Source organism: Tenrec ecaudatus, chromosome 8, assembly GCF_050624435.1.
Source record: "Tenrec ecaudatus isolate mTenEca1 chromosome 8, mTenEca1.hap1, whole genome shotgun sequence".
In the NCBI taxonomy this organism is placed as follows: Eukaryota; Metazoa; Chordata; class Mammalia; order Afrosoricida; family Tenrecidae; genus Tenrec; species Tenrec ecaudatus.
In genome coordinates, this window is record NC_134537.1 from 8,541,587 (window position 1) to 8,568,601 (window position 27,015).

General features: G+C 55.7%; 1 protein-coding gene across 1 annotated transcript in view; it reads right to left on the minus strand.

Annotated features, from left to right (window-relative positions):
• Positions 1–1,757: 1,757 nt before the first annotated feature.
• The window catches only part of VIPR1 (vasoactive intestinal peptide receptor 1), a 32,642-nt gene continuing 7,384 nt past the window's right edge, over positions 1,758–27,015 (minus strand). Inside the window, exons 3-14 of the mRNA XM_075555858.1 lie at positions 19,312–19,420; positions 15,028–15,135; positions 10,890–10,996; positions 9,582–9,688; positions 9,120–9,252; positions 6,786–6,939; positions 6,031–6,091; positions 5,793–5,859; positions 5,194–5,285; positions 2,810–2,939; positions 2,598–2,639; positions 1,758–1,949 (exon numbers count right to left, since the gene is read on the minus strand). Of these exons, the coding sequence (XP_075411973.1) occupies positions 1,758–1,949; positions 2,598–2,639; positions 2,810–2,939; positions 5,194–5,285; positions 5,793–5,859; positions 6,031–6,091; positions 6,786–6,939; positions 9,120–9,252; positions 9,582–9,688; positions 10,890–10,996; positions 15,028–15,135; positions 19,312–19,420 (1,302 nt within the window). The remainder of the gene's footprint in view (positions 1,950–2,597; positions 2,640–2,809; positions 2,940–5,193; positions 5,286–5,792; positions 5,860–6,030; positions 6,092–6,785; positions 6,940–9,119; positions 9,253–9,581; positions 9,689–10,889; positions 10,997–15,027; positions 15,136–19,311; positions 19,421–27,015) is intronic.

A 27,015-nucleotide genomic window follows, 5' to 3' on the forward strand; every position in this document is an offset into this window, starting at 1 on the left:
GAAACAACCCAGGGGAGCCCTGGCGGCATCGTGGGTTATCCACTGGGCTGCAAGCCTCAAGATGGGCAGTTTGAAACCACCAGCCACCCTGCAGGAGAAAGAGGAGGCTTTCTATCCCCAGGGTGGGGCACCTCCGGGGAGGGAGCTTGCCTCTCCTGGCCATACTGGGCCATGGATCAAAGAGGGTTGGCTGGGGCTGGCCTTACCTGCCTCTCAGACCCTCTTGTCCCGCGTGACCACTCAGAGCGTGAACCTCTCCAAGGGGCTCGGTGGGCTGGAACAGGGCTTTGGAAGAGCTTTTTTTTGGTATATCTGAGCTTTGGGGGTTGGGAGAGAAAGATAGGCTGTTGGTTCCCATCAAGAGCAACAGTCTCCGACACTCACAGGGGCAGTTCTACCCTGTCCTCTAGGGTCACTATGAGTGGGCATCGACTCAACGGCAGTGGGTTTGCTTTGGGGAGTTGAGCTCTTACCACCTCCCATTCTCTTTTTATCAGCTTGGCATCTCTTCCTGGCTCCAGCCGGGGCGGCTGCCTTGCAAGTTCGTAGGGTGTTCGCCCAGGTTCATGGCGATCACATGCCAAGTGGTAGCTGTTTCTCAGCCTTCCTCTTAGCCAGACTGCCTCTGCTTCCTCCCTCATCTCCCTGGCACCTGCACCCTCCTCTACCTACCTGCCTGGCCCCATGACACGCCCATCTTGCACCCCATCGCGGGCACCTTCTCTGCAGGCACGATGAGGGCCTTTAGAATGAGCATCCTTGACCTTGTCAGGGACTCCAGCTGCTCTGCCAGCGGCGTTGTTGGAACAAAGACTAGAACTACCTCCTCTCAGCCACATGCAGGGCCATGAGGCTTGGGGGAGGGGTGGAGGTGTTGGCTTCTTCTGGGGGCCCCCTCTGGCATGCCTTGGTGGCCATCTCCTCACAATCAAAGTTCGCAGGGTGCTTGGTTCCCACCACAGGCAGTCTGGGACCCCCAGGCCTGTTTCAGAGGGGACTACAGAGGTGGCTGTGCACCTGCCCATAGAGAACTTCAGTGCTGCCTCACACCTGCAGCTAACTGCCTGAGCCAGTGACTCACTCACTCATTCACTTACCTGCCTATCACCTCATACCTAAACTGCTTGAGCCAGTGACTGACTGACTGACTGACTGACTGACTGACTGACTGACTCACTCACTCACTCACTCTCACTCACTCACTCACTCACCCACCCACCTATCAACTCACACCTGCAACTGCCTGAAGCAGCGACTGACTGCCTCACCTGACTACCCAGCAGCTCAGAGTTGAGTGGGTGTTGTGGGGTGCAGCTTCCGAGGGATGTATCATGGCAGTGCTTATCTCAAAGCAAGGCTGGGGCAGCAAGGTGGGGCAGCGCTGGTGGAATTTCAAGCACTTCAGAAGCAAGGTGGAGGCAGAGGGGCAGTGAGTGGCCTTTGGTTTTTTCTGGGCAAGGTCTTTCTCCACCCTCTCAGCTCACTACAGCATGGTCCCAGGATGGGAGGCTGCCTTCCATCTTTTGGTCAGGAGAGACACCCAGGACCAGGATAAGGTATGAAGATCCCCTGCCCTGGCACAGGGCCCATCGGTGCACCTTCCCGTCAGCTAGGCACACCAGGAAGGTGGGACACCAGGGCTGCCTCTGAACTCAGAGCTGAGTCCGGCAGCTCCCGGGAAGACCTCCGTCCCCAGTGCCACCTAGGGGGGTGGCTGGAAGAGGGGGAAGGCCACCCTGCACCGCCGGCCAACGGGGTCAGAGCAGAGAGCCCTCGGCCTGGAAGCTGGAGGAGCGGCGCGCACCCGGGCTGACGCGAGTCAGCATGGAGACCTGGGTGCTGCAGGTGGCACCGTTGCTACCTCCCGAAGGGTGCTGGAATTTGGAGTTGCAGCTTCGGAAGCCCTGGAGGTGCCAGCGCCGCCACTTCCGTCGAAGCTCAGCCTGCACCTGGGAGAAGGACGGGAGGTCAGGCCCCGCCCTGGTGCGCCCTCTGCTGCTGATTAGGCAGCTCTTGATTTGGGACACTGAGCCAGCCAATCATATCCTTCTCTGGGGGTCACACCGGAGAGCCCTGGCTGCTGCTTTGGGGATTGGGACTAGGGCTTTAGATTTGGGGCCGCAGACTAGGAAGGAGGCTTTCAGCTCCCATAAATTATGGTCTCAGAACCCCACAGGCCCTGCAGGGTCACTCTGAGTTAGAATGGAGCGAGGCAGCGCATTTGGTTTGGGCGCACACATTCTGTGTCTCCTAGCAGCAGCTCAGCCCTTGCTTGGTGGCCCTCCCGTCCTCCCTCACCCCCACCGCCAGTCAACAAGATGCTCCCCAAACTCTTATCTGTGCCGGAAGTTTGGCGGTGAGGGTGGGGGCTTCATTCCTTTTCCAATTCTGAGCCTGCAAGGCTGGAGTCAGCTCAAAATGCTGCATTTTTCACATGGTCCCCGGTCGGTCGGTCACGGGGAGGCTGCTAGGCTGAGAACCACGGGTGGGCGGGCGGGTGGGCTTGCAAAATTTGACCCGTCTTGTCTTTGTTGGGCACGGCCTCCCATTGGAATTTCAGTGCCCCCCACCCTCGAGGTCTGGGGGGGGGGACTTACCTCACCATTGAGGAAGCAGTAGAGGATGGCCACAAGAAAGCCCTGGGAGCAAAGAGGCAAGAGGGAGGTGGAGGAGACTGCGCTGCCCTGCCCTGCCTCCCCCCCCCCCCCCCCCCCCCCGGTGAAACACACTACAGGTGTTAAGGGAGGGGCCCAGGTGGAAGTCACTTAAAGGCCTGAGCGAAAGGCAGCCTTCCACCAACAGTTCCTACCTGGAAAGAGCCCACGACGAGCTCGAAGACCAATTTCACTTCAGCCTTAAAGTTGTCGGGGAAGAAGGCGAACATGATGTAGTGGACGCCAAACAGGGGGATCAGCAGGAGCGTGGACTTGGCCAGCCTCCTGGGGGACAGGGAAAAGGGCAGTCAGTGGGTCTGTGTGTCCGCCTGGCTAGGGAAGATTGGGCCTGGTGTATGGGGCAGCTGGGCACGGGGGTCTAGAAGATGGAGACAAGGACTCAGACTTGTGAGGACAGACTTGGCTCCCTGCCACCCCTCCTGAACTGGAAGGAAGCGCCAGAAGGAGCCCCTCGTTCAAGCGCTCAAGCGGTGAGGCTATAGAACAGAGGCTCTGGGGATACCGAGAAGTGGAGGCTCAGACACTGCAGCAGCTAATGATAGCCTCAGGCCACAGGAGATCCCCATTCTTCCTTCTCTGGCCTCACTTTCCCCATCTGTATAACACGTGTCCATGTACTCTCAACCTGGGCAGCTGGCAGATCCTGCAATCGCCCCTGTTCTGACTGCGGTGAAGTACCGTGCACCCTTGAGGCTCCCGTTTCTGACGGGAGGCCACTGACTTCTGGGAAGGAAGCCTTTCAAACAGGGGCTCTGGCTACATGTGCCCAAGGACACTGGGTAGGGTGACGGGCACCCAGCTGGCACTTGGTCACCAGGGAAGACTCAGGGTCCTGTTGTATCTACTGACATCTCCAGGGGTCACCACCTTCTCAGGGATCGCACCCTCCGGCACACAAATCGTACACCCCTCACCAGCCTGTGTGCTCGGCAGAGTCGGAATCCACTCCAAATGAATTGTCCCTCTCCCCCGGAGCAGGGCTTCATCCTGGCTTAGGCTTCCCACCCACCTGATCTCATAGCTGGTCCAAGGAGTGTGGGCCTATTGGTTTCCTGTTGGGAGAACCCTGGCGTGGGCGCTGGGGGGTGTCTCTGCTTCTATCTCTCCTGCCTTGGCAGTCTACCCGTGAGGCTGTGCCCTAGGCCTGAGGCCCCACAGCCAGCTGGGAACAGAGGAGCTGGCTTTGCCTTCCAGGGCATCCTGATTGTGGATCCCAGCCACCCCAAGATCCCCCCTCTCCAGATGGCTGCAAACCTATCCTGCCTGCCTGAGGCTGACAGATGGAGATTTTCTTTAAAGTGAAAGCTTATGGGGAGGAGGAGAGTGGGAGCTGACAGTGCCTCTGTGGGGAGGGGGTGCCCCACCTTCTACCCACCCCCCTTCTGCCTGCAGACAGCTGTTCAATTTCCATCTCGCCCACACAGCCCTGCTGATGACCAACTCCCCTACCCTGGATGCAAGCAGCTCTGAGTGATTGTGCATTGGGCAAACAAGGTCCCCCAAAGAAAGGAGAGGATGAGCGTGTGTGGGCCCCCGCTGTGCTGACCCCCGGGATATAGCAGGCTGAGACAGGAGTTGCAGCTGCTCCCCCCGCAGGGGAGAATTCTGCCCCCTGAGGAATGTGAGTCCCAGCCGTGTCAGAGCCGACCCTTCACAACGTTCCAGATAGAAGCCCAAATGCAGCAGTGCCAGACATCTCTGAAGGAGGAATCAGGCCCAGAGAAACTTCTAGAATGCAGGGCGGGAAGACCCTTGTGGAATGGCCCAGGCCTGTCTCATCTGCACAGCATGGTTACCAACCAGTCTCCTGGGTGTGCAAACCCCTCCACCCCCGCCCACCACCCGCCTCCCCCATCTTCATGTTTCTGCCAGTCTCCCTGCTCGCCTTGTTGCTCCCAAGAACGCCCACTTATTTCTCTAGCAACCCCCCCACCCAACCACAGAGAGCAGCCCCCACCATGCTGCACTGTCACATTGATACCACCCGTCTGCCCTGTGGAGATGGGCAGGCGCTCTGCTGAGGAAGAGGGAATGCCTATCAGCTTCCTCATGGGTAAAATGGGGATTTTTTTCACATGGGTGGGGGGAGGGCGGCTATGTGGATGAAATGCAGTGAAATACATGGAAATACCTTAGCCCGCGGCTGGCAGCCAGTCAACTGTAGTGGATGTCCTTCTTAGGACTGGGGACACTGAGTCCCGAGCACCCAGTCAGCTGTGGCCGTCTTTCTTATGGCGGGGGCATACGGAGTCCTGAGCATGGCTGTGTCTGTAAATGTCCCTCCCCCAGGACATTTGTCTACTTGTGGGGTCAGTGTCAGGCATATGCCAGGCCCTGGGGCCATGGTGTGAATGGGACACAGGGTACCTGCTGTCGTCTGAACCCCTAGATCACCAGCGTGGTGAGTCTAGGAGAAACAGACCTGGGCCTGGGAGGCAGTCTGGTAAGTATTAGGGCTGATTTGAGGACCTTGGGGTCGGGGTGCTGGGAGAGGTCAAGGCACTGGGCCCACACTCACGAGTAGGCACAGCTATCTTTCTTGCCGATGTCTGGGGGCCGCAGTTTCTGAACCAGGATTCGGATGATGCACATGAACAAGATGAAGTTCACCTGGTGGGTGGGGTGGTGGTCAGGAGATTGGGAGACAGAGGCATCCACCCCCCGGGGCTGATAATGAGCTGCTTTCTTCCTCAGGTCCCTGCTGCCCTCCCATCTCACTTGCCCCTGGCCCCTGAGATTCGGCCCCCTCTCCACAGCCAGTCAGGAGCTCACTTTGGTCTCGGGCAGTGGGAAGCCTGGGGTTGAGTTCTGATCTTAGACACCAATTCTTCTATGACTTGAGGTGACAACTCACTACCACCGAGTCGATTCTGACTCATTGCGACCCCATAGGACAAGGTAGAACTGCCTTGTGGGCTTCCGAGACTGTAACTCTTTATGGGAGTAGAAAGCCTCCTCTTTATTCTTCGGGGTAGCTGGTGGTTTCTGACTGCTGACCTTGAGGCCAGCAGCCCAGTGCAGAGCCCACCTTGCTACCAGGGCCCTGACTTGAGGAGAGCTGCCTCTGTCCTGTGGGTCTCAGTTTCCCCATCTCTAAGTGGTAGGAGGAGGCCTTACCAAGATGGAGGTGAGGATGGGGGTCTTGATGATCCACCACAGGGAGGAGCTGATGGTGTCCCAGCACCTGGGCAGGGATGGTGAGGGAGAAAGAGAGGGCTTGTCCATAGCCAGGGGGAGCACCAACGGGGCAGGCCCTGGGCAGAGTCCGTTGCTACCCTGGGCAGGGTGCCCTTCAGTTGCAGCCCTCCTCCTGGAACCAGTGTTGTATTGCTGGCCCTGCCAAGCCGGGGCTTACCCATAATCCTCCAAGTAGATCCTGACGATGGTCCATACCATTATGAAGGTGCTGGGGACCCCTGTCAGGGTCAGAGGAGAGAGAAAGCGAGGGGAGGACCCAGGAGCAGGTGGGGACAGGGGGGTGAGAGAGATGGACCAGAAGGACAATGCCGGAGACAGGGAGGGAGGGAGAGAGAAGAGGCAGGATTCAGACCGACACCTGCGGCTACTTAAGCTCTTGGCTCTGTCCACCTAGAACAGCAGTTCTCAACCTGTGGGTCGCGACCCCTTTGGAGATCGAATGACCCTTTCCCTGGGGTTGCCCAACAGTAGCAAAATGACAGTAATGAAGTTGCAACGAAAATAATTTCATGGTTGGGGGTCACCACAGCACAAGGAACTGCATTAAAGGGTCCGGGCATCAGGAAGGTTGAGAACCACTGCCCTCAAGGGTCTTCCTCCAATTTTGACAAATGCACCTTCTGGACAACCAATGGCCCTTTCTGTTCAGGGGTGGTGGTGGGAGAGATGCTGAAGGGGGACATGAGAGGATGCCCCCAGACCTTGTCCGTCCCCTTAGGTGCAGTCTCCGGGCACCTGCCAGGGCTCAGACATTTGGGAACCAGGATTTACCTTTGGTCAAGAGCCCTATCAGCAAACCTACAGCCCAGCAGATCATTAAGTTTGAGGGCTGGGCTGGCCCCCTTCCCCAAGTGAGCTCCCCAGCCCTGCCCACTATGTCCCACTGCTTGGCAGCCCTCCCGGGTACCATACCCCAGCCGATGACTATGTACCCCCAGAAGTACTTCCGCTCGGAGAAGAAGGAGACGGCGAGCAGGGTGTGCAGGTAGAGTCCCTCCACCAGCAGCCAGAAGAAGTTGGCCATGACACAATACTGGAACAAGACCACGGCTGCCTTACAGCCCACCTATAAGGAAGAGGGGCAAGGAAGACGCTGGCCGGGGTCCCTGCCTCTCCTTCCCACATCTCTCTCTGAGGGGCAGCCAATGACATCTGCTTGCCTTGTATTCTTTCCTTTAAAAGGCTTCTGTGATGTCCCCATCATCCCTGATTTTGAGCATCGGATGCTTTGGGAGACGTTGGCGATGTTAGTTGTCCACTCATTGTCTTTTTTACCTTCTCCTCTGTGTATCCATCTATCCACAGCCCCATCCAACCATCCATTCACCTACCTAGCCGTCTACTTCTTCACCAGACATGCATTACCAACTCACTCACTCACTTACCCATCATGTTTTCATCTTCTCGCCTGTGAATCCACCTGCCCACCTATGTCTCCATTCACCTACTTACTCATCTACTAGACACCTGCTTGAAACCCACCCACTTAACCGCCCATCCATCCTGTCATCCACCCATCCATCTGTCTACCCACTTAACCACCCATCCATCCTTTCATCCATCTGTCTACCCACCGACCCCAATTCCTATCATCTCTTCAACCTTACTCAGTCTTCCACACATCTACTCATCTGCTTAACCATGCCCTGGCCAACCAAGCCATGCATCTTCTTCCTGTTAGAATGGAGGATACTGGAAGAGGCATAAGGGAGAGTTTTTGCTTGAGTTTGCAAGAGTGTACTGGTTTCATGGTGCCATGGACTCTGATGGGGAGCCAGAGGGATGTGGCTGAGCAGAGCTAGGGACTGAGAAGCAGGCAGTGGAAAGGAAGAGAAGAGAGGTGGGCGGTCAGTCTTCCCAGAGCAGAAAAGTGGATGAGCATGACAGAGGAGTCAGCAAGGCCCCTGAGTGGGGCAATCTAGGGGCTCCGGCTGGCCCCCATGGCACAAATGGGAGATCTTCAGGGTCCTCCGAACTCCCTCAGGAACAGCTTTCCATTCCCATTGAACACAGATTCTCTGAGTCAGGCCTTAAAGACCCCCCCCCCCTTGCCGGAAGCTTCTAGCTCCCTCTCCTCCCTTAACCCAGAACATGGTTTCTCACCCTGGGCTTCGAGAGCCTCGGAAAGCAGCCTGTTTTCTCTGATAGGACAGCCCTCCCCAGAGTAAAGGTCGGTCTCTCTGGATACAGCCACTTTCATTCTCTCGCTCTCTCTCTTTTATTTTCTTATTCTACCCTCCCCCCCCCCCCATTTGCTTTCCAACAAGAATAAGTCAACCCTCTAACAGGCCAACGATCTGTGCTTTCTCTACCCTAGAAAAGTTTCTCAGAGACACAAATGAGTTGGGAAGCTGGTCTCCGTGATGATCCTCGAATGAAGGGTGCTCCCTGGCTCCTGGGCTCAATCCCACCCATCTGATCGGGAGCCCAGACCCTCTGAGGAGTGATGGGAATGGCCACTGCTGCTTTCTGGGGTTCCCTTTCCCCACTGTTGAGATGCATCGGAGGTTTGTTCCTGGGGGGAGAAGGTACGGTTGACTCTGGGCATCTTGTGTGGCTCTGGGGTCACCGGGGATGGCAAGGACTCCTTAACCAGAAGGAATGGGCCAGAGCCAGGCCTGGTCTCTGGCCCGAGCTTGGGGTAGGCCCTGGGATCCGTGGACACTCTCTGATGATGAGCTGGTACTCACTGAGAGAGGGACCCCTTAGCCACAGGGGTGAAGTCATTAGACGGTCCCTTGGTCTCCCTCCCATTGGAAGGCCCAGACTGGACTGACCGCAGGAGAAGAGCAGGAGATGAGGGTGGCATGCGTGTCTGCACGTGAACCTCACCACCCAGAGGGCAATTGGTGTGTGTATGTGTGTGTGTGTGTGTGTGTGTGTGTGTGTGCAGCGCTGGAAGTGAGGCATGCTGAACAGAGCCTTAGGCAGAGTTGGGATGTTGGAAGTCTTTGCAAGTGAGTCAGGGAGTTCCCCAAGGTGTTGACAACAGAAGTGGGGTGGGGTGGGGGGGAGGGTATGGCAAAGGCCCAGCAGCAGGGGTGGGGTTTGAGGAGCTGTCAAGAGGGGATGGTGGTGGTGGGAGGTGTTGACCACTCTTGAGGGGTAAAGAAGGGAGAAAGGTGGGCAAAGATGAAAGAGGAGGGGAGGGGGCAGGCAGAAGAGAGGGAACAGAGGGAGAAGGGAGGTGAGGAGGGATTTGGAGGGCAGTGGGGTGGGCATCAGGGCGGGGTTGGGGATCCTCACCGAGCCACCAGTGCAGGGGTCTGACTCCCCACTTTCAAAGAGGGCCAAGTCTTTGATGAAGACAGCTGCCGCCCTCAGGATAAAGGAGGTGAAGAGGTGCATGTGGATGTAGTTCCGTGTGCAGTGCAGCTTCCTGCGAAGGGGGTCGGGGGTCAGGGGCGGAGCTGGGCGGAGGGGCAGCAGGGGCCTTGGACCCCCGACCCCGACCCACACCATTCCGAGTTCTCAGCAAAAGTGGGCTAGTAGGGCAGAATGTAGGTCCCGCCCCAGGGGCCCAGTGCCTAGGTGTAGCCCCACCCGCTGGGACCCTCTCCCCCAGGCAGCTCCGTGCGCGCAGAGTTGGGTGTGCTGCTTGGAGGGGTGGGCGACTGTGGAGGGGACGGAGCATGCGCAGGCTGGGCCCCGTGCCGGAGGGGGTGGCTGGCCCTCCTGGGAGACCTGCTGTCCCGCTCTGGGCCTCACCTGAACAAGCTCAAGATAGCCATCGCCACCAGAAGGGCTGCCAGGGACAGGCTGTAGCCGATGGTGTAGCCCGTCTTCACAGCGCTGTAGAAAGCCGCCGCCTGCTGCTGCTAGAGGGAGGCGGGGCTGAGGGGCTGGGTGGGGGTGGGCTCTCCTGGGAGGGGCGTGGGCGTTTTCCAGAGGCGGGGTGCCCCAGGCACCGCCGCCTCCCCCCTGCCTTGCCTTGGGTAAATGAAGAGGCTGAGGGGCCTTCTTCAGTGGCCTGACCCCTGTAACACTCCAGATCCCATGGACGGGGCAGGATGGCTCCCCAGGGTCGGGGGGAGGGAGTGGACTTCAATTCCGTCTTCTGGCTCCTTCAGGAGGGCTTTTGCCAGGGGAAGGCCCTTCTGTTTCATTGCTGGAGCATTTGTTTGCTCTCCAGCCGTGGGGTCAGCACCCTTTTGCTGGCCAGCTCTGGGCCCAGCAGGCTAATTTCTCAGGCAATCTGAGTTTTAGGGGATGGGAGGGAGGTGGGGGATAAGGCAGATAGGTCTGGGCTGCTAAGGTCTTCACAGTTAGCTCTTTCTCCCCACACTCTCCTCATGGTTAAGCATTCACAGCGACAAGTCTCTGGGCCAGGTCCCCTTGTCCAGTCCCTCTCTCCTACTCCCCCTGGTTAGAGGCTAGTGGTAAAGGTCCCCCCCCCCACCGGGCTTGGGGGGGGGGTTGCTTTCAGAAGCCTCCTGCCATGCTGCTGCCTCCTTGGAAGAAGTGGTAGCTCCCTTTGAGGAGGTCGTTTGGGGGGTGGGAATGGGCAGGGAGGCTGCTACCTGAGGTACCCTCCACTGCGGCCCCCATCACCATCCCTAGAGACTGAGTTCACATCCCCTACACTGAACCTGCCCAGGGACTGAGGACCACAGGCTCTGTGCCTGGGTCCTGGCCCTGACCCTGACTGGCCCTGGGGCTGGGGGCCGGAGGGAGTGGGGGCAGCTGTAGCTGAGGCTGGTTCCCTCCAGAGCTGCGTCCCAGGTCCCCCTTGGATGTGATGGGCATGATGCCATCTGCCTGCCCTGCCACCTCTGGGGCTAGAGCGAGGCTCCCAGGAGGCAGCAGGGCAGTCTAGCCCAGGGATACTGCTTCATCTTCCTGAAAGCCCCTCCCTCCCTCTGTTGCAGATAGCCAGAAGGTTAGCCCCAGATAGGCTGCCTGGGAGAGGGAGGCATCTTGGGAAGGGGCAGGCCTCAGGAAGCCTGGCTCCCACACAGATAGCAATCTCATCCCTTGGGGGGCGGGGGTGGGGTGCTCCAGGGTGCCAAGGCCCACCTGGTGCAGGCTGAACGTGTTGTCATCAAAGCCACAGGCGCCACGGTAGGATTCGGGCTGCAGTTGTGTCCAGCCTACTTCTGTGCAGTTTCGACTCACGTTGAGGCCTGGGGCAGGATGGAGAGGTTAAACCTAGTCTCTGGAATAGGACATGGAGCCTGGTTGTCTAAGCCTGACTCTCACCAGCTCCTGGTGCTGCCAGGCAGGTCTTCAGACCATCAGAGGGGACCCTGGAGCAGGGGACCCCTCCAGGACCACTAGGGGACTCGCGGACACAGGAGACAGAGACAGACCATGTCCCTCAGCTCAGCCTTGATAGGGTCCAAACCTGACCCTCACAGCCGTCCAGCCGATTCTGACTCACAACAACCCTACAGGGTAGACTAGAACTGCCCCGTGGGGCTTCCAAGGTTGAACAATCTTTACGGGAGCAGAAAGCCTCATCTTTCTCCCTATTAGTGGCTAGTGGGTTTGAACTGCTGACCTTAACGATGAGTCATCTAACACATAACCCACTATGCCAGCGGTTCTCAACCTGTGGCTCAAGACCCCTTTGGGGGTTGAACGACCCTTTCACAGGGATCACCTAACCCCATCGGAAAGCACATATTTTTGAAGGTCTTAGGAACCGAGATATCGATCCTCTATCCATCTCCAGGTGGATCCATGTGGATCCACCCACGTGAAGATATGCTGATCTGGTGAGAAAGAAGCTATCTCAACCTTCACACTGACCTTGACTTTTTAAGAATACAGTTGCAAAATGTGGCAATATAGTTCACTGTTGTTATATTAAGACTGTTACCCATGCTACACCATGTTTCAAGACAGAATTTCATTTGTCATTAGAAGTAAATATTTCACAATATATAACTACAATGTGCTTTATACAAGTGATGTATGTATGGATTGTGATAAGAGTTGTATGAGTCCCTAATAAAATGTTTTAAAAAATTCCTAATAAAAAATAATTACATATTGTTTTTGTGATGAATCACGATTTTGTGTTCAATTTTTAACGATGAAAATACATCCTGCATATCAGATATTTACATGATGATTCATAAGAGTAGCAAAATGACAGTAATGAAGTAGGAACAAAAACAATTTTATGTTTGGGGGGGTGTGGGTTACCACAACATGAGGAACTGTATGAAAGGGTCGCAGCCTTAGGGAGGTTGAGAACCACTGCACTATGCCACCAGGGTGCCTTATACCTGATCCTAGGTGCAGTATAAACTGGTCACACACCAGCCTGGGTCCTTATCACAGAAGAACATCTGACACTTGCCTCTGGCTGCCCCTTGTCACAGACAGAGGCTGGACTGGCCTCAGGCTGTGGAGTGCTAGTGTGCCGGAGTGGCAGGGGGCTTTCTTTGTGCTGTGGGTTAGATGGTAGCCATCTGGCTGGGTTGGCCTAGTCTTCCTTGGTCAGCCTGCCTGGGGCCTTGGGTCTGGGTTACCTCCATACCCAGTAGGGCTCAGAGGTGCTGGAGATAACCGTTGGGTGAGGGAGACCCACTGTTAAGGACACAGCTCCTCTCTCATCAGTGGAGAAACGGGCTTCTGGCTGCATGTGCAAGGGGAGCGGGTTGCAAGTCCCTGCAGGGTCTTGGGGGTCAGAAACATGCTCAGACAGAGGCTTTGGGGCAGCCATGCTCCCTGAAGTCCTGCCCCACAGCTATAGGAAAGGGACAGGTCAGCTAAGGAGGCCCCCCTTCTCCCATCCTGAATGGACAATGGATAAGCCAACAAAGAATCCTCCCTCCACCCCAGGACTCATGAAAGGATCTCTCTATGACTTGACAGCAGTGAGTCTGGTGTTTTTTTTTTAAGTCCAGAAACTCTTATGATGTGGTGACTCACCACAAGAAATTCTTGTCACCCCACTTTATGCAGGAGGAAGTGAGGAACAGTGAGAGGACAGAAAGGACAGCAGGCAGGGGCCGTCCCTGGGGCTGGGGCTCTTTCTAGTGCAGGGCCCTGGGGGAGGGCAGGAAGAGGTATTGCGTTGGCCTGGTTTCCTTCCTTGGCAGCCTCTTCTCTGTCCACATGAGCTAGCTACACGGGGCAAAGGGAAAGTCCCCGGAGACAAGTCTTCTGCTGCCCCCACCCTGCCCCCAGGCTGCCCATCACTGCAGCCATCCACTGACCCTGCCTGGCTAGCACCGAAGTACTCACTGAGCTGCCTGCAGGAGGCCAGGCGAGGTGGGGGTTGACCTGGGTGATTATGGCAAACCTTAGGGAGGACCTGGGTCAAAGAGGTCTCTCCTTCCAGGCTCAGGTGGCAGCACCCACCACTGGAGGGCACAGGAAGGACAATACAGTCCACTCCAGAGAAATGATTGGGTCTACCTCCCACCCCCACCCCACAAACTTGGAGACTGAGGTCCAGAAGGGGAAGAACCCCAGAATGGGGCCCAGCCGTCTTTGTGCTCACCCTGGGCTCACCCTCTGAAGCAGTGGTTCTCACCCTTCCTAAGGCCGTGGCCCTTTCATCCAGTTCCTCATATGGTGGTGACCCCCCAACCATAACATGATTTTCGTTGCAACTTCATCACTGTCATTTTGTGACTGTGATGAATCAGGCGACCCCTGTGAAAGGGTTGTTTGACCCCAAAGGGGCCTTGGCCCACAGTTTGAGAACCGCTGCTCTGAATTCTTACGCCCCACCTCTCATCAATGGCCCCCCTTTGTCCTATTCCTTACCAACCTTCCCACCTGCTCCGCTCCTCTCCCTATTGTCTGCAGCCCATGCCTGCTCCTTGGGAGAGAGTCCCCCTCCCAATCTTCCTCCTTTCCAACACTCTCCTCTTAGTCCTCCTCACCTATCCTCCCCTCCTCCCCACCCCAGTCCTGCCCCTTCCTCCCCCAGTTCATTATACCCAAAGCTGGGTGGCCACCACGGTTGAGTCTACTGTCCTCCTGGCTTTGTCCCACGTTCACTCCATAGACAAGTCTCTCTTCCACTGTGGATGGGCTCCGAGCTCAACCATCACCATCTCCTGTCTGTCTGTCTGTCTGCTGACAGGGGCTTCTGGTTTACCCGAGAGCCTTTGAGTACAGAATCTGGAGCTCTCAGTTTCAGCCACACCAACCTTGAGTTTCCTTGAGTGCCTGGGCCATTAGATATTACTCTCTATCCCTCCCCCCAACCCCCATGGTATCTGGGGAGCCCAGGGAGGGTGGCTCCTTCTCACCCTCAGGTCTTCAGGGGACAGCTCAATGTCACTTCCTCAGAGAGACTGAATGCCAATGGCCTTACGTATCCTCTCCTGCCATCAGGTCGATTCTGACTCATAGGGAGCCCAAACAGGGTGCCCAAGGCAGTAACTCTTGACGGGAACAGACAGCCTCATCCTCTTCCTCATGGAGTAGCTGCTGGGTTTGAACTGCGGACCTTGTGGTTAGCAGTCCCCTGCTTGTTCAACTGCATTACTCTCCCTCCTGGCACTTCTTACTGTTTATGACGAAATAGCTCCCTGTGGGCTTGCTAAACCGCTCCCCAGCGAGAACCTCAGCTCTGTGAGTGCAGATGGGGACCTCGAAGGTGGTGTTCTGTCCCCAGCCTCGACAGGGCTTGGCCGCCCAGCCCAGAGGTACCTTAGTAGGTGCTCAGTCACTTTGCATGGGATACAAGAAGGGCTGAGTACACGCTAGCAGGAAGTCTCTTTAGACTCAAGAGCAAGAAAACCCACTTCCTAAAGAGCTTCACCTTCTTTTTTGCTGCCGTACACGCAGACATCCGCTTAAGCAGCACACAGCAAGGGGTGTAAGCCAGGCGCAGTTACAGCCCCAACGAGGCCCAACGCTCATCCGTCCCAGGAAGCTAGTGACAGAATCTCGACCAGCCCAAGACAATGGGAACGTGGGAACCACCATTGAATCAAGTACCCGTCAATCAATCGGTTATCAATCACTGCGCAAATATTTAGCGAGCCCTGCCCACACACTTATCTTTTCCTGAAGAGCTAATCAAATCCCACAGGTCCTTCAAAGACCCAGCTCTCCCAGGGCACCACTGATAGCCCAATCACACCGGCCTCCTTTGCCCTCCCATCCCTTGAGATGGGCGAAGCCCCCTCCGGAGGCTCCACGCACACCATCGGGCCCCCTCCCTCCAGCCCCTGTGTCTTACCATGACTGGAGGAAAAGAGTTTGAAGATGGAGGGGCAGCCCACGATGACCACCTCGCCGAGAGGGGTGGCTGGCCAGCAGGTGAGGTTGTCCCACATCTTGCCACAGCCTGTGAGGTGAAGGCAGAGGGCATGCGGTGAGCCTGGCCGCTGTGTGCCTTCTGCCTGGGGAGCCCACAGGAACCCGTTCTCCTCCTCCTCCTGGTGCACAGTCAGACGCCTGATGGGTGGGTACCAGGGAAACCTAGGTGGTCACACAAGGGTGGATTATCTGACATGACTTTCAAAGGAGCCAGCGGAGGAGAATTATGTGGGCGAAAACCATTTGTCCCGGCCAGAACCTAACTGCTTCCTCACTGCACCTGTACCCAAACCCCTCAATACCACACCGGTTGATGCCAACTCAGAGCAACTTCAGGTGTTACGGAGCGGTGCGGCTCCACGGGACCTTTCTGGACTGTGATCTTTGTGGAAGTAGGTCGCCAGGCCCTTCTTCCGTGGTGCTGCTGGGTGGCCTCAAACCGCCAACCTTCAGGCCGGTCATCAGGTGCTAACTGTTGGCACCACCAGGGGACTTTGGCACACCCAGTACTTACCGGGCTGCTCCAACATACAAAAGTGCTTTCCAAGAATGCAGTGGCCTGGCCAAGGGAGCGAGGACCACGCTTTGTTTGGTCCTGAACCTTACATAGCACCACTGTCTGACGGTTTGCAAAATCATGCTGCCGACAGCAGTACGCCGGTGATGGTTGACTTCCCGGCATTTATAGTGCCAGGTGCAACCTGCACATGGTGCTTTATCTCCTGTTGCCACTGTGCCTGAACAGGTACACATTTTATGACACGCTGCTTTCCTTTACACACGACAGCTAGAGGAATGTTCTTCTTCTACGTTACAGGATGTGTGGACTGAATCCTACCGGAGCAGGGCCAAGGGGCCTTTGGAAAGGAAGTGTTGGGTGACTTGAGTTTGGCCTACTGCTTGCGAGATCCTCACGAAATCGACAGAGCCCCTGATCGATGCCCATGCTCGTTCAAGTGAGAGGGGAGTTCAGAGGTGGCTGCGGCGGGCTGTTTGTCTCCGCGCGGTTGCTTGACAGAAAGAAGCACGCTGGCCTGGTGTCGTCCACTCGGGAACCAGTGGCCACGAGGGACTAGAACGCGTCTGAATTTGTCTTTATGATTCTGCCAGTCCTGTAGGTTTACTCAGAACACCCAGCCCCGGAGCCAAAGTCAATGCCAGCAAGCCCAGCCCAGCCCAGCCCAGCCCAGGTCCGAAGGTTTCCGATTTCTCAGGAAGTGGGCCTGGGGAGAGATGGTGGAGGACTGCCGCTGCATGGGGAGGAGCCCCGGGACTGTGGGTGGTGGGTGGGCTAGCAGCAGGGAGAGGTGTCTTCTGGGACTTGCAGCAGTCAGGTGGACCTGGGGCGGAAGACTCGCCATCTGGATCCTCGGGGGCCCAGCCAGAGAGTCCGGTGCCTTGTTCATTCTCCTGTGCTGCCTGAGGGCTTCCGCAGGTCCACTCTGGTGCCAGGCCCTGCCAGGCCTCTGTCAGTCTCCGTGGAGGCCATGCAAGGCCCGTCAGGCCAGTTTAATCAGCTCAGAGTTCAAGGCCCTGCCAGGAATATTGCCACACGCATAATGCAGCCCTTGCGCTTGGAGTTATGCTAACCCCTTAAAGGAATCACTTACTGAACCCTCTCAGGTTTTCACAGGAGGTGTGTGTGTGGGGGAACAGAGGCACACAGAGGTCAGGTCACATTGCTGGAGAGTACACAGCCTGTTGCCACGCTGAACCCCTATCCAGCAAGACTGCCCCACTCTTCCTGGCTAGAACAGCTCTGCCTCACATCTCTGGGCATGTTGCTGCTGTTGGACTTGGTTTCCCCCACTTGATGGCCTGGGCATACCCTGATCTGCGGGCCAGCTCCTAAACGGCACCCCTGGACTCAGGACTCTCTCTGAGCCCTGGGGTGTCCAGCACAGGCCAGGGAGGGGACTTGCAGTGGGAATGGGCTTCCAGTTCTGGTTCAGCTTCCCCAGAGGTGGGGGGAGGAGAGGGAGAAGGACCCTGCTTTGGGAGAGATGACCCTTGGTCTCAGGGGACTACTGTGAAGCTGAGGTGGGGGGCAGCACAGCGAGCAGGGAAGAGCAGTCAGGGTGTACCACCACTGGGGAAGCCCCCTACAGGGAGAAGAGGGGGCTGGTTTGTGACAACAGTGGAAATCCTTGGTTCCCGCCGCTGGTGCTATGCTGGCCAGGGCTCTGGGGGTGCTCCCTATCTGCCTGTTCAGGGAGGCTCCCTGGCCCGATCACATGTGTCGCCAACCCACAGAGACACAGGCCCAGGCTGCCTTTGTGCACCCACTGGGGACAGCAGACCAACCAGGGAAGGTCACCCTGAAGGACTCTGAGTGGGGGGCTGTGCTGGGTCATGTTGTAATTCTTGTGTGTGCAGATGAGTACATGCACACATATAAACAAGTGTACTTCTCTGGGTGCAGACCCCCCCCACACATGCACACACACACACACATGCACACACACAGCCTCTCAAGGTCATGGGAAGATCCATAGCCCTGCCCTCCTCTGCAGCTCGGGCTGGCTGCGTGTGACAGCGAGTGGTCAGCCAACAAACACCCTGAGCCAGCAATGACCTCACCGGGTCCATGAGGTGGCCTGCTCTCTGAGTCTGGGAGGTGCTGCCAGTGGGGCTGGAATTTGGGGTCATGGCATCTTGGGTTGCCCGCTGTCTGTCTGGAATGCCTGCCCTGGGTGGGTATACATGCTGCGGGCTGCTCCAGTCCCCCCTCAGCTGAGGCCTTCCACCCAGGGCCTCAGGAGACAGGACTCATCCCTCCTTGAGACTCTATCCCTGAGGTTAAACCGTACACTGAAGGCACAGGATGCAGAGGCTGGTCACCCCGGCTGCCAAGGAGCAGGAGTGAGGGGCCCCAGACCTGCTGATCTCAGACGGTGGGCCGTGAAGACATGGCGAAGCACCGCAACGGTTGCATAACTCCAGCTTCGAGCCCAGGAAGATGAACTGGGCAGGAGGCCCAGAGCTGGCACAGCCACTTCACTGCGACTGCAGCCAGCCCTCATTGCCCGCCCCACCCATTCCCCTCAGTGAGCCCTCCTCACCTCCCCAGTCTCTCCAAACCCTGCCCATCCTTCCAAGCCTGGCTCAACCGCCACCTTTAGAAGGAAGTCACCTGCAGTACCTTCTATTTTTATCCCGGGGCTATTGAGCAAGGGGCTGGGCTCCTGGGTGGGGGTGGGAGGGAGTGAAGAATAGAGACTGTCTGTCACTCGGCTTGATGGCCTCACCTGATCTGAGGCGCTGGGCACGCTGGGCAGCCTCACCCACAGGGTGCTTTCCCTGACCTCCCAGGGCGCCCGCCCCTGGGTCTGACCTTGGCTCATCTAATTAGCAGCGAATGAGCCTGGCTTGCTGCAGGTGGGTTGGGATGGGGAGGCTCAGTGTGTGTGTGTGTGTGTGTGTGTGTGTGTGTGTCCTAGGCATGTGTAGGCTCGGTGTCACTCCCAGGTCTTGGGGGTCTTGGCAGGTGGCGAACCCTCAGGCTGGGCCTTAGTTTCCCTGACCTGTGCACACCAGCCTGGGGGCCCCTTCTCTCTCTAGTTGGTCAAGATGGCGCTGAGCTCCCATGGAGGTGCTTGTGGGATCACCCATGGTCATCAAGTGCCCTCTGCTCCCCCTCTGTCATCCAATGCTCAGATTCCAGAAGGCAGGGTGTGTAAGGCCAGCTTTCTCCATTGCAGATCCAGCTGAGCTCAGGGGCTGAGAAACCCCGCCCAGGGTGTTCCCCCTATGAGCTGTTTCCGTTGTTCACAGGCCCCCACCACAGGGCACCTTGTGCTTTCTTACCCTGGATGGGGCGGCAGCCATAGACACCACCCTCCCAGAAAGACCCCCAAAGGTCGAGCTGGCTCCTGTCACTTTTTAGAACCCCAACATAGTATGCATTCTTCAGCTAAGGTTGGAGGACCTTGGCTGGAACCTGCGTGGATGGTGCAGGACTGTGAGGTCCTGTTCTGTTCTGACGTGCATCTTCATGAGTCAGAACCGACTTAACGGGGACACCTAACATCCCCCTCCCCATTCCTTCTTCCACCTGGCTTTCCCAATTCTCCCGGCAGGCATCTTTCCCTCACATCCCAGGGGATCCGTTCACTTGGGGCCCCATCCAACAATTGTGGGGCGAACGCCACGGGATCTGAGGAACCACGAGGCTCTGGGGCCCTGGCTCAGCCCGAGGTGTCACCTGCTGTCACGTTCTCCACCTGAGCCTCCAGGAGGCACTGCTGGCGGTTCAGCTCGATCTCCTGCAGGAAGACGCACTCCTCCCGCAGCAGCCCCGCGGCCTGGCCATCCTGCGGACAGAGAGGAGAGGGGGACCCCTTTCACCTTCTGCCCCTTGACCGCCGGCCGACTCCAGGAGCCTGGGGTCCGGCTGCAAGCAGGCACCTGACCAGAACCTGGAGGGCTTCCAAGTTCCAGTGGAGTCAGGGTCCTGACTTTAGACCCAACCCTGGTCCCAGACCCAGTCTGGGTCCCTACCTCAGACCAAGTGGCTGTTCCACTCCCAGTGTCAGATGGCCTTCTACCTCCAGGCCTAGCCTGACCCCGTGCCCTAACCCAGAATGGACCCACCACTCGTGTATATTATTCCAAGGACTTGGCCATCACTTCTTGGTTGGCTCCCCCAACAGTGTGGGGACTGTCACAACTTTGTCTCCTGATGGGACATAAAACCTTGAACAGAGCTTTCTCAGAGCCCAGAGCTGGTCCATCGGAGGCGACCACCTCCGTCTTCCCGTATGGGAGTGAGAGCAGCCAGTCTTACTTTGTTGTGAGCGGTTGTACTATAGCCTCCAGCTCCTGGGGCCAGGTCTACGGGATGGCCATATGTCTGGCCTTGTTTTCCAGCCTCTGTCTCCATTCTGGGAGCATGTGGTGAGTCCTTCTGGGTTCCCAGGTGGTGAAGGGGTCTCTCCCCTCTGGCTCGGCTTGCCACACCTCCACTGTCTCCTTCTTAGCACCTGAGCAATTCTAGGGACAGTGTGTGTCTTGCCGGGTGGGAAGGATAGCTAGGAGCTAGGAGCTTCCACCAGGGAGTCACTGGGCTGCTGGCAGCTGTCTGCTCTTTGGTTTTAGGGAAATGATGGCTACTAGGACCTGTTGACTTCCCCTCAGTTTCCTTATCTTAGCAAGAGGAGAAGGCCACAGTCCTTAGCAAGTGGGGTGCGGGTGGGGGATGTGGTAAGGGTCTACCCAAACCGCCCCACAATCAGAGCTTCTCAGTGTCTCCACCAGCTTGGCCCTCCCACCCTGGGATAAGGTCCTCCTGGCTATAGACCAAAAGGGCCTCAGCTACCTCCCTGCTGACTCAAAGGCTTGTTGCCATGGACTTAGGAAGAGAGCACCTGGTGGAGGGGGCACTGCTTATTTCCTTCCCTTAAGGGGTCCCTGCCTGGCCTGCAGGAACCAAGTGGGCGACTTGACTTCGACCATTGCCTTCAGGAAATCAGCTCTCCTGAGGAATCTGTGCCCAGGTGGCAATGACTGCTCCACTGCTGTGGAATAGGGGCAGGGCCCCAGCTTGGACATGCAGTGCCCAAAGACCATGCCACTGAGCCCTTCCACCTCTTCAGCCTCCCACCCCCGTCTTCCTGGGAGCTTTGATGGCACCTCATGGTCACAGAGCTTTCTCCGCAAGCACCCAGGAGATTTCAAGGAAGTGCGTCCCTTATGTGTAACGAATGGAATGATGTCCAGCCGTGAACCCCCAGCCCCTGAGCATGTGGGGCCCTTCCCTTGGGAGGCAGGCTTTCTGTTAGGTGAAGGAGACATTGCTCGTGTCAGGTAGATCTCTTTGGAGACAAGAGAGGGGTTTCAATCAGTGAGTGAGCTCAGACGGGGGCCATAGCACGTGGGAGCTCACCAGGGAAATGAGGCCCAGGAGCTAAAGAGGCAAGAGAGGACCTTCCCTGAGAGTGGACACAGAGAGAAGGCCTCCCCCTGGAGCGGGGACCATGAGTGCAAACGTTGGGTGCGGGACATAAACAGACTTTCCCCAGCTTTGTCTCCCCCAAATAGCTGCCTAACCTGAGAGGCTATTTGCCAGGACATGGTGGGAGGTCAGAGGCGAAGAGCTATCCTCCCTGTAGGCATTCAGCCGTCCAGAGCAACCAGGCACTAGTGTTTCTCCCACCATAGGGGTCTCACTCCCTGCTGTTGAGGGCAGTGGATTCTCTTCCGCAGAAAGCTTAGAATAAGTCAAGTCTCCAGCTCAAGGACAATCAGGTTATGCTCCATCTAGAAACTAGGATCCGCTCATCTTGTCACATGTGTACCCCTGATCCCTGTTCTTCTTATTGCGCATGTACACCTAGATCCTTCCCTTCCCATTACTGTATTGCCTCCTGTGACATAGGTCATGACCTGTAATCAGGAGGCTTGCATGCACCCAAGTATATATAACCTTTGATTAGAAATAAATCGGTCTCCCTCATGCTCCTCTGGTCTCTGGATCTTCACGTGGACCATCAAGAGGGGCTGAGGTGAGCATGCTACCATGAAATGTATCTGACTCCTTCATTTTACTTTCTCCCTTATTCCCTATGAATTTACTGTCATCTTTACATTTTATCGCTGGACAATTGCACCTGCCGGGCCGGTGAAGATTTGTTAGGGGCTGGTTACCCTGACAATTGGGCCTCCTAAACTGTGAGAAAATACATTCCTGTTTGTGAAATGCACCCACTTGTGTTTCTGCGAAAGCAGCCCTCAGATACTGCGGTTCCTTTCCCAGGCCACGCGTGTCCTGCATTCCTATAAGGGCCCCGTGGGCTGCCCTGCATGGGACACTCTGCCTCCCAAGGTTTCTGGATGGCTCACAGGCCCAGGCATGGGGAGTGAGGTCGCCAGAGGTGGCCTCTGCAAAGCAACACGACACGGGGCTGCTGGCCGCCCCAGCTTGTGGCCCCTCATTGGTCTACCTTGATGGTCTCGGTGCCTGCATCTCCCTGTGAAATCTCCCTCTCACCCACCAGAGACTGCCCTGCCTTCTGGCCCCTTCTCAGCCGCCTCTCCTTTTCCTGCCCACCCATGCCTCCCATCATACCACACTGTCAAAGCCGAGTGGATGCACATTGTTCCTACTTTCCGGAATCCTTTACCCTCCACTGGTACCTGGCTCTCTTTTCCCATCTGGGAAACCACCCCCTTTCTTGCTCCAACGTCATGGTTTTCTACTAACCCAGTGGTTCTCAACTTTCCTAATGCCGAGACCCTTTCATACAGTTTCTCATGTTGGGGTGATCCCCAACTATAACATTATTTTTGTTGTTTCTTCATCACTGTCATTTTGCTACTGTTATGAATTGGGCACCCCCTGTGAAAGGGTTGTTTGACCCCCAAAGAGGTCGTGACCCATAGGTTGCGAACCACTGTACTAAACTCTCTTCCAGGGGATCTACAAGCAACCACGACTTGAGCTAGTCAGAGCATTGTTAACTGCAGGGCTTGGCATATGGCCTGAGTCGGCCTACTCGGAGCCAGGAGACTTACTCCCGCTGCTGCTGGTAGGTGTTGCTAAGCTGGCTCTGAAGAGTGGTGATCCCACAGACAACAGAACAAGACACTGCTCCGCCCTGAGCCATCACTCACTGCGATGTTGAGCCCACAGCTGCGCCCATTGTGTCTATCCATCCCATTAAGGGGCTCGCTCCCTCTTTTGGGGGAATCCCCCCACACTTGACCAAGCTCAATGGCCTTCTTCAGGGAAGGGTCCCTCCTGATGACATGCCTAAAGCACATAAGACGAAGACTCTCTGTGGCAGTTACATCTCCTCCTGTCAACTTGCAATGGGGAGGAGTCTTGCCTGTCAATCAGGTCGCGGCTTGATGACCGCCTTTGGAGGCATGATGTAAATAAGGAGCTCACTGGAGGCCAGACACACTCTCTGCTACACAGTCCTGCTGACAAGCCACATGGAGCTACGCTGATGGAACCAGAGCCCTCGAGCTGGAGGAGCCACGTGGAGACCCACGCCAGTGCTGAGATGCTTCCAGGGCCACCCGATCCACAAGACTTTCCACCCACCGGCCTGTGATCTTCCTGCATTCAGCATCATTGCATGTGTTGCGTGAGTCTGATGAGGAATTTATAGACTGGTATCAGACATATGGGCTATTTTCAGACTTATGGACTTGATCTGGACTGGGATGTTTTCTTCATATATGATGACTCATTATATAAAGCTCTTTCTCTTACACATATGAGTTTCCCTGGTTTGTTTCTCTAGTCGACCTGGACTAACACACTCTCCATCCTGGCTTCTCAGGAGCATTCTGGCTATATACTTTCTAAGACAGATTTTCATTCATTGGCAGTTCATAGTATAATATATTGCCATACCAAAATTCAAAGGCATCAGGTCTTCTTTGACCTTCCTTATTCATCGTCCAGCTTTTGCAAGCTGATGAGGAAACTGGAAATACCACGGTGGAGGTTGGGCACACTTTAGTGCTCTGATTTTTAGTACTTGAGAGAGGTCCCTGACAACACACGGTTGATTTCATGACTGTTGCCCCACAGGCGTTGGCTCTGGATCTGCGTAAGATGAGAGTCTCTGCATCTTCCATGTTCTTTCCATCTATCATGACGTCACTTACTGGTGCAGTGTGAGGGCTTGGGCTTTCTTTTTGGGGAGTTGTAATGCACACCAAAGGGGCAGATGTTGATCTTCCTTAGCAAGTGCTTCAGACCCTCTTCACTTTCAAGAAGCAGAGCTGTACCATACGAGGAGTTGCACAAAATACACCAGATCCCCTCCCCCAAAGCTGTGTACTTAATTAACAAAACAAAACAACCTTAGTACCTTCAAAGTACTCTCCATTACCCTTCATACATTGGTCAAATCTGCGATTCCACTCTTGGAAACGTTTTGCAAACTCATTTGTGTGGACGGCCGACGGCCCCTCCCTCGTTTTTGGTTTTATTTTCTTCCCCTCTTCTACTTTGTCAAATCGCAGCCCTTTCATGCCCCTCTTCATTCTTGGAAACAAAAAGAAGTCGCATGGAGCGAGGTCAGGTGAGTAAGGTACATGGGGCAAGAGAGGCATGCTGGTTTTTTAAAATCATTTTATTGGGGGCTGTACAACTGTTATCACAATCCATACATCTGTCGACTGTGTCAAGCACATTTGCACATGTTACCATCATCGTTTTCAAAATATTTTCTTTCTACGTGAGCCTTGATATCAGCTTCTCATTTCTCCCCATCTCTCTCTCCCTCATCTTGATAATTTATAAATTATTATTATTTTTTCATGTCTTACACTAAGGGGCATGCTGTTTTTTGCCAGAAACTGATGCACTGAAATGGCTGTGTGAGCAGGAGCGTTGTCATGGTGACAAAACTGTCTGCCCTCGTCTGCCACCCATCAGGCCTCTTTTGTCACGCACTGTTACATACTCTTTTCAGAACCTCTAAATAGAAAGCTTGATTAACAGTCTGACTTGGCGGAACAAACTTCAAATGCACTACTAGTTGATATTTTCATCTGTTCAGGAACCTGGTGGACGTCCAAAACGAGGTATGTCATCAATCGGCATTTCACCTTTTTTTGAAACGAGAAAACCTCTTGTATACTTGAGTTTTTCCCATAGTGCTGTCCTTGTAAACTGTTCAACATCATAACAGTTTCTGTAACGTTTTTCCCTGAGCAGGAAAAAAAAATTCACAGCTGTATGCTTCTCTCTTAAATTGACCATAAACAAAAACAAAAACAAAACAAAAACCCAACAAAAAACCAAAAACAAGGTTTGAGCAAAAGGACTTTTACAAAAAAATTCACTGTGACCCGAAAGAACCTTCCCAGGTGATGCCACTGGGTGCACTAACTCAGAGCAAGTTGCTGGATGCTTACCTAGTGGGGGGGGGGGGGGGGGAAAGCACCCAGTGGAGCTTTTTTCCGTTTGTGTGGCGGGGATGCCCCCTTGCATAGTGCAGACAGCACATTATTCATGAGTCTTCCTCTAATCCTAATCCTGATGCTGCTACGGGCTTATTTGCTCAACACGCACAGTGCCTGACACACAGGGATCCCATATAGCACCAGATGTGAGGATGGCACAGGACTGGGCAGTGGTTCGTCTTGGTAGACTTGGGGGTCACCACTACGAGTCAGAAGCTACCAGTTGGCACCTAACTAACTGGGACTTTGAAAGAAGCCATTGGGCAAGTAGATTGGTTCTCTCCCTTTGAGGACTGGAAACCTTAAAGGATTGGGCAGCTGGAGATACCATTGCCTCTTATTGGCAAATGGAGCCCAATAATGAAGACCACACAGCCGACCGTCCAGTAGAAGGATGGAGACCTACTGGGTGTTGAGTCCCTGAGTGCAGCCGTGCCTGAACCGGTCTACATCTGGCAACATAAGACAGTCACCTTTTTATGGCCTGAGCTGGCTGTATTCTCTGTCCTAGTCAGCAACGGAGTCTAGACCGTGCTTTGAGAACAGGACAAAGGGCGTCGTCACTGCAGGGCACCAATTAAGTCAGCGCTGTGACTGTGTGGTTTATGGAGAGGTGATGGCCACCAGCCACTGCAGTCCCCACAGGGTGACTTACTGTCAGCTCCGGCCTGCTGTTCTTTGAGAGTGGAAGAGTGGTGAGTCAACTCCCCGGCCTGATGGTGCTTGCTCATGCTTGTGGGCACAGGGTTCTTTCTGACAGACTAAGGGAAGGAAGGAGACGTGACTACAGAGGAACCCAGGGGCCTGGGGTGTCTCGAAGGAAGGTAGGGAAAAATCTGAAAAATTACCTTTGTTCTCCCACCAATGGAATTGAGTGCTGGGCCCGATGTGGGAAAGGGAGAGAGGAAGTGGAGACCCAGAGAGGGGTCGTGAAGGCTCTAAGGTCAGCTAGCCGATGCTCATTCCCAAGCCCCGCTCACATAGAACCCGGCTCCCCGGTCACTGGTCTGGACTCTATCAATCGCTCTCCATGGCTTAGCCTGGGGCCATCTGGTCAACCATTGCCCTTTGGGAGCAAGTGCCAGGGCAGTTCCCTCCAGCCCTTATCACTGAGGAATTCAAGCAGACTTTGGACTTCCTCTCCCACTTATTTTCCTACACTAAATATCCTCCTTATCCCTCTGGATACTACAGGCCCAGAAAGAGTGGGGAAATTCCCTGACAGGAGACCGCCAAGCCTGCTACTGATCCGAGGGCAGTGATTTAGGGGGAGACAGAGCTGGAGTGTGGGCTTCCCAGGGAAAGGGGTAGGATACGTAAGGGTTTGACTGAGATACAGAGAAGAACGTTCCAGAAAGAAGGAACAATGTGTCGGAGCACAGGGCATGAGAACGCCTATGCCATTCCTGGGGTGTGAAGGCAGGGTGTCTGCCACTGGGGGTCCTGGGGCTCTTTAGGCAGGGGTGGGTTTGGGAAGCGCCTTGAATGCCACTTTGGGCTTGGATCCCTAGGCCAGGGAGGATTATAAACGATTCAAAGCAGGAGAGCGTGGATGGTGTCCCACACATTAGACACACTCCCTTGGGATCCTTTGGAGGAGGTTGCAGGCGGTGTGCCGAAAGCTGTCGCACCAGTCCAGGTAAGAAGTGACAAGACCTGGGTTCAGGCAGGAACAGAGGGAGTGCAGAGCGAGGGGCCCATGGTGGCATGAACACAGCAGTCCCCACCCTCTCACACCGACCAGAGACTCAGGATTTCCCATGCCAACTCCCTGCCAGTGACCTCCCATATCCTGGCCACCCCATGGCAGGGAACAGAAGAGGGGCGGGATTGGGGTGAGGTTTTAGACTGCTTTCCCTGCGCCTCTTCACGCAGACCTGGGGACTGCTGTCCTGGAGAAGGTGTGGGGGTCCCAGCTGGCCTTGAACACCCTCGTCTCAGCTTGCCCCCAGGGTCAGGCTGATTTTAGGCTCTAAGGCACATT